Source organism: Nicotiana tabacum, chromosome 15, assembly GCF_000715075.1.
Source record: "Nicotiana tabacum cultivar K326 chromosome 15, ASM71507v2, whole genome shotgun sequence".
In the NCBI taxonomy this organism is placed as follows: domain Eukaryota; kingdom Viridiplantae; phylum Streptophyta; class Magnoliopsida; order Solanales; family Solanaceae; genus Nicotiana; species Nicotiana tabacum.
This window is the reverse complement of record NC_134094.1, coordinates 1,063,368-1,070,856: the sequence shown is the minus strand read 5'-3', so window position 1 is coordinate 1,070,856 and position 7,489 is coordinate 1,063,368. Positions and strand designations below refer to the sequence as shown.

General features: G+C 37.0%; 1 protein-coding gene across 1 annotated transcript; it reads left to right on the top strand.

The window, feature by feature from the left end:
• Window positions 1-546: 546 nt before the first annotated feature.
• LOC107809690 (uncharacterized) lies at window positions 547-1,023 on the top strand. Its single transcript, XM_016634348.1, has one exon. It carries the CDS (start codon window positions 547-549, stop codon window positions 1,021-1,023), a length of 477 nt encoding a protein of 158 aa, XP_016489834.1.
• The last annotated feature ends 6,466 nt before the right edge of the window (window positions 1,024-7,489 follow it).

Below are 7,489 nucleotides of genomic sequence, written 5' to 3'. Positions count from 1 at the left end.
GTTGCAAACCCCTCAAATTAATTTAATAAATAAATTTATTTGTCACTCATCAAAACATCGCGTACATTTAGAAGTGGAACCAAGATTTTAATTTTATGAATTCTGGATTTAGAGCAACAACTTTTAGTGCTAATAATTGGATCATAATTTAATATTTATACATATTTTATGAATTTTTTTAATACAAATACATTATTTGAGAAAAATTACTAAGTTCAGCTGAATCCATATATGGGCTTCTAGTTTCCCCCCTGCATACATCAACGTGGTAGAGAGTCTGAAACTTTTCCATTAGACAACTAGCGTTTGACACAATAAGTGTTTATAAATTAGTAACTCTAGCGTTTGTCACAATGAATAACTCCTACAACCAGAACTTTTCTGCTAAACTTCCAGCTGCCAACAACCCATTAATACACACTAATAAGTTGCCATGTTTTTCTTGTTCTAATAAATTAATTTTCTACTATATATAACATAACCCTAAGTTGCAGCTGAATCCTACAATATATATCTTTTTTTCCTATCTAAATCATCTACAAAATAATGGCTAGTGATCTGCAAAAATCACACGAAAATGAACGTGAAGGAGCAGAAATTACATATGGAGCTGAAAACTGCCACCGCAAAATTATAGAGCTTTTGCAAAACTTAGGATTTCCCAAAGGAGTTCTTCCTCTTAAAGAACTTGAAGAATTTGGCTATGTTCGCAAAACTGGATTTGCATGGATGAAGCAAAAGGCGCCATACGAACATTATTTTAGTTCAACGAAACATCTTGTTAGTTATGCAACTGAGGTTACTGCATATGTGGAGTTGGAGAGAAGGAAGATGAAAAAAATAACTGGTGTTAAGGGTAAGCAGCTACTTGTTTGGGTTTCAACAGTTGAAATGAGCATTGAAGATCCTACTTCAAAGAAAATTTATTTCAAGACTCCTATAGGAATTGGAAAGTCTTTTCCTATCACTGCTTTTATGACTGAGGAGGAAAAGCATAAGTACCTGGAGAAATCCAATGAGTAGTAGTAGTATTATATTTTTGCGAGTCTATGGATTCAGAATTTTTAGTTTATGAATTCTGGATTTGGAAAAATGCAGCTTAATTACTAGATTCTGCTATATATATATATATATATATATAATACAAGTATAAAGTTTTAGGCTAAGCTATGTACTGGATTCTGTCTAGAGCTCTAGCTCCGCTACTATTTGCATCCTCTTCTTTTTCTTGGGACAGGGCTTGAAGCTTTGCTTTCATCAACTTATATATTCTTGCACACAAGTGCTTGTTCGTGCTACTTTCTTTTTATCTTTACTTTAGTTAGGGTCTATCGGAAATAGTCTCTACCTTTAAAGTAACGATACGATTTGCGTTCGTTCTATCTTCCCCAAACCTCACTTGTGAGATTATATTGAGTTGTGTTGTTGTTGTTGAAGCGCTTGCTAGCTAAGAAGAACGGTCTTGATGAACTGATAATATCTTACGGAGTATGTAACCGTAATATTTTTTAGATTTTTGTTACATGCACTGATAATATAATACTCCATCCTATTTGACTGGGCACGGAGTTTAAGAAAAGAGAAAAGATTTTTAAACTTGTGGTGTAAAATGAGGTACATATATTTTGTGTGGCTATAAATCATTGCATAAAGGTAAATTATTTTCAAATAAGGAAAGAGGTCATTCTGTTTTGCACGGATTAAAAAAAGAAATAGGTTCACATAAATTGAAACGGAGATAGTAATTTTTTATGTCATTCGTGTCATTTAATATATTATAGTAGGTTATTTCTCATTTCCTGTAGGTTATCTATCAATGCTATATTACATAGTGTTACATAGAATTATATACCTTTTAATAGACTTATAATTGTTTCATATATTCTACACCGTCAATATAACTTAAACCTACCTTTACATAACTATTCAATCTTAAAAGACGCGTTACAATATTTTTAGCATTATTCTCAAAATTACATTCCATATAGTATATTTTAAACCATAAAATTAAGGAATCCCACATGGACCCCAAACCAATGTCTTCCTATTTTTTAGCTAAAAATATTCTACTCCAATATTCTGGTAAAGCTCCCTGAGCTAGTTTCGGACAACTATTTGGGTTAATCAAAATTATTGATGATGTGCTTAAAGTGGTCCCGAGGTGTCTCGTGCAAAATACGTGGGAATAAAGTCTTTCGAGTATGTTAACGAGATTATAATTTGTGTTGAAGGAGGTTGAGAATGGTATATAGGAAGCTCAATGGAAACAAAACATGGAAAAAAATAAGACATTCAGGATCGTAATGACCGGACTTCAAACGAGCACAACACCCAGTACATAATGAATTAGGCTGTGGATATTATGTCATATTCATAGCACATTTGGGGGCATTTACATCTATAACCAGTTATTGGGTCACCATTTAACGTATACTCACTTTGCAAAAAAAATTGCAAGCGTACCCACTTTTCGGGCAACTTCAGATATACGGGCCTGAAGTAGCAAAACTTTATATCTGAAATTTGAACTTCAGAATTTTTTTCCTGAAGTGTAGCCTTATCGAAGCAAAACTTCAGATATTTTTTCCTGAAGTTTGGCCTGACTTACAAAGGCAATCACACAAACTTCAGCTCATAAGCAAGGGCAAACTTCAGTTCAATTGTGTATATCTGAAGTTTGAACTTCAGAATTTTTTGCCTGAAGTGTAGCCTTTCAAAGCAAAACTTCAGAATTTTTTGCCTGAAGTGTAGCCTTATCAAAACAAAACTTCAGATATTTTTGCCTGAAATTTGGCCTGACTTGCAAAGGCAATCACGCAAACTTTAGTTCATAAGCAAGGGCAAATTTCAGTTCATAGCAAGGGCAAACTTCAGTTCAATTGTGTATCTCTGAAGTTTAAACTTGAGAATTTTTTTGCTTGAAGTGTGGCCTTATTAAAACAAAACTTCAAAATAAGGCTCAATTAGAAGACAGGCGAATCGACGAAATGGGCTATAATTTCATCATCAGAACAAGTTAATTTGGAAGCTGGAATGGTTAACAGGAACAAACTTGGTCGAAAAACACAATATGCTTATCTTGCAATTGCACAGCCATGGCTGTCACACCTCCTTTTTACCCTCCCTCCTCCACCCCCAAAAGATATGTATTATGGATTATTATGGGTTAAAGAATTTTTCTAATTAAAGTGACAAATTTGAGTAAGGATTATTTTATTTATAGAGTCGCCACTTGGAATTGATTTTTTGGTGTTCCAAGTCACCATTCATTTGAATCCATGGTTAAAGGAAGGTTTGACTCTATTATTATTGGTGTGCGAAAACAAAGTCCGGATAAGGAATTCTGTTGACCGGGGAGAAGGTGTAAGGCATTTTCCAAGTCCCGTGGTTCTAGCACGGTTGCTTTATTGACTACATTTGGCTTATATTATTTTTGGATAACCTGTGTTTTATTGGTTCTCATGTTTTACCTATGTCCGCTTTTATTGCTTGATTAGATTTATGAAAATTATCTTGAAATAAGTCACGCGTACGTGTACTCATTTTTATTTGGTGTCAAGAATCATATCACGCGTACGTGTACACAATCAATAACACATTTATTATTATTCGGAGTTGAAATTAGGAGATATTTATCCATTATGGAAGAATGAGCTAATTATTAGTCTAGTGATAAAATTATTGGGCCTTACAGATTTATTCTCAATCCAACCCATGTCTAATTCTTTCTTTCCTATTAAACGTGGTAACTCATTTCTGGTTCACTTACTTGAACTCTAATGCATGGCCCATTAATATGGCAAGATCTTCATTCTTAATTCTAAATAGCAAATCTCATTAAGAAAAAAATTCTATTCAAATAATCTGTTGACAAATCGCTTGAAACATGTAAAAAGAAACTACAACATGATAATGTGTATAAAACAACACAAAAAATTATTACATGAACCTCTATATAAACATCACACAAAACAATGAAATAATTAACAAATGGAGGATAAGCAATGAAACTTTAAGCAAAAAATTTCCTTCTGAACTTGATTAATTCAAAAACAATTCTGAGCCGAGCAACTACACCAAACCAAAGACAAATCGGCAGATGAGCAAAAAATCTAGCGACGAACCTTCTAAAAGTCGAGCCCGGGCTGAAACCCGACTGTACCTCGTGAAGCTGCTGGTTTTTAGCATGAGAGAGGTGACTATCAATGAAGCTTCACAAGGTATTTTTGGGCTTGAATTTGAGGCATTTTTGGGTCTTAAACAAGGTGATGAAAAAGGTTCTATCTGGTTAAGCTACGAAAAACAAGACTGGACAAAGAGTACTTCTACCCGGAACTATGAGCTGGATCCCCCTAGGCAAAACGGTTCTACTTGGGTTAAGCTACGAAAAACAAGCATGGGCAAATAGTACTTCTACCCGGAACTATGAGCTGAATCCCCCTAGGCGAAGAGGTTCTACCTAGATTAAGCTACGAAAAACAAGCCTGGGCGAAAAGTACTTCTATCCGAAAACTATGAGCCGGATCCCCCTAGGCGAAAAGGTTCTACCTGGGTTAAGCTACGAAAAATAGCCTGGGCGAAGAGTACTTCTACCCAAAATATGAGCTGGATCCCCTTAGGCGAAAAGTTTATACCTCGGTTAGGCTTCGTAAAACAATCTGAGCGAAGAGTACTTCTACCCGAAACTATGAGCTAGATCTCCCTAAGCGAAAAGGTTCTACCTGAGTTAAGCTACATAAAACAACCTGAGCGAAAAGTACTTCTACCTGGAACTATGAGCTGGATCCCCTAGGCGAAAAGGTTCTACCTGGGTTAAGCTACGTAAACATCCTGAGCGAAGAGTACTTCTACCTGGAAACTATGATCTGGATCCCCCTAGGCGAAAAGGTTCTACCTGGGTTAAGCTACAAAAAATACCCAGGGCGAAGAGTACTTCTACCTGGAAACTATGAGCTGGATCCCCCTAGGCAAAAAGGTTCTACCTGGGTTAAGCTAAGAAAAATAAGCCTGGGCGAAGAGTAATTCTACCCGGAACTATGAGCTGGATCCCCTAGGCGAAAAGATTCTACCTGGGTTAAGCTGCGTAAAACAACCTGAGCGAAGAGTACTTCTACCCGGAACTATGAGATGGATCCCCCTAGGCGAAACGGTTCTACCTGGGTTAAGCTATGAAAATGAGAGTTATATATAGTAGTGATGCATGCTGAAAAATAAAATAAAATGGAGATTTTGAGGGACTTACCTTTGGTGATATTCGTCCTTTGAGAATCGCCATTCTGCATTGCTTTGTTCCTGCTTTAAACAAAGAAAAACTGTGAGTTTTCAAAGTGCTGGTTGGTTTGCGGCCTTGATACCCTAAGTATCTTGAAGTCACGGTCATTGCTGTAGAAGAACTGATTCTTCCAGTATGGTACTGAGATGCTTGGATACTCTGTATAGCTTCCTGGAGACTTTGGCTCTCCGATGTTGCCCCCGACTGTTTCATATTCGGATGTCCCTAAGGCAAGGCAAATTTCCTTTAAAATAGAACTTAGTTGTCTTACAACTAGTACCAGATCGTGTCTGTAGTGCTTATTAACTTTCCCCACGATGCAAGTTTTGCTTAGGCGACCTTTTTAGTTTCTTTGAGACGCTTTGTTCGTCTTATCAAAAGAGATCATAGATAGATTTGTGCCTTCATCAATGCAGTATATGCCCCAAATTATGCTTGGTATTACAGGGAAACTGTAGTCAATTGTGCAGCCATTTCTTTTCTTTGCTTTTGATGCAAGATTAGACCGAAAAATGAATCAAAGAAAAATTATGGGTTAAAATAGGAAAGAAATTGAAAGTGAGAAAGAAGAAAAAAAATTAAGGAAGTGTGTCTAAACAAAAGGTGCCTCTTTCGGGGGAGGGGAATAGGGAGACTTATCTGGAGGTATGTGCCGACTTCAATGAATCATGACATGCATTTTGGACTGGACGCTTGATCCGTCCGAGCTGTCTAATTCTCAAAAATCTGTCGCAAATGTTCATCTTGAAACTGCCTTAGTTGTGCTCATATCGGAGTATAAAAGACCCTCATTCGGCTAATAGCGCCCTTCGTGGGTTTTCGCTAACTGGCCTCTCATTTCTTTTCTCACCGTCGTCTTATAGTGCTCTTTGTGAGTTTTCACTACAAGACTCTCTCATTTTTATTTTCTCTGCTCGTCATCACCCTATGGTGCCCATGAGGGTTTTCACCAATAAGACTTTCTCATTTTATTTCTCTCATTTTGGTTACATCAGATCCAAATGATTGTAGCCTCCAATTCTTGAACATTTTCTTTGATTGATATGAAGGACTTGAAAAGGACTTGGGTAAAAATAATTTTGATTGAATTACAACTTTGGGACCTTTCAGGTGAAACCATCGCGAACCATTGTAACATCTGCCCATTTTCAACTTTTGGGAGAATGTGAATTTTTATTTTGGTGTGACTGAACTCCAGAGAGAGGCTGCCTGCGTATCCTTTTGGAATCAAGTCAAACGTAGTTCAATGACTCAGAAGATTTTTTTATTATTATTATTTTATTTTATTTTACAAGTACACGGGTTCTAAAAGGAGGGAAACCCAAGAAGACAAATATAGCTCAAAAGGTTTAACAAAAGGGTGACACTTATTTGGGGTAGTGAACAAAGATAGCCTTCGTTATCTCGATCTGAGAAAATCGATGCGTGGAAATTCTTCAGTGGGTATGTATCAAACATAATATCTCTTGACTGCATTTGCGTTAATTATCATGTCTGGTACCAGTTCTTCTTCATCTACCAAGTGCAAAGCCCCTTTTGGTAACACTTTCTTGATGATGTAGGGTCCTTGCCAGTTTGGGGCGAACTTTCCTTTAGCTTCTACCTGGTGCGGAAGGATGCATTTTAAAATGAGCTGGCCTACCTCAAAGTTCCTCGGACGCACTTTCTTATTATAAGCATGTGCTATTCTTTGCTGGTATAACTGGCCAAAACACACTGCTGCTAGCCATTTTTCATCAATCATCATTAGTTGTTCTAATCTGGTCTTGACCTACTCGGTGTCTTCAATATCTGATTCCACAATGATTCGGAGAGAGGGAATTTCAACTTCATCCGGTATTACAGCTTCAGTTTCATAAACCAACAGATAAGGAGTTGCACCCACAGATGTGCGAGCAGTCGTGTGGTATCCCAAAAGAGCAAAAGGCAACTTTTTATGTCATTGCCTCGATCCTTGGATAATCTTCCTAAGGATCTTCTTGATATTCTTGTTAGCTGCTTCAACAGCTCCATTAGCTTTAGGCCGGTGGGGTGTAGAATGGCGATGCACAATTTTAAATTGCTCGCATACCTCCTTCATCAGATGACTATTTAGATTGGATGCATTATCAGTGATAATGGTCTTTGGGATACCAAAGCAACAGATGATATTGGAATGAAAAAAATCTACCACTGCTTTCTTGGTGACTGCCTTGAAAGTAACTGCCTCTACCCACT

Coding starts and splice junctions, on each gene's coding strand:
- LOC107809690 (XM_016634348.1), top strand. CDS start 547: ATGGCTAGTGATCTGCAAAAATCACACGAAAATGAACGTGAAGGAGCA.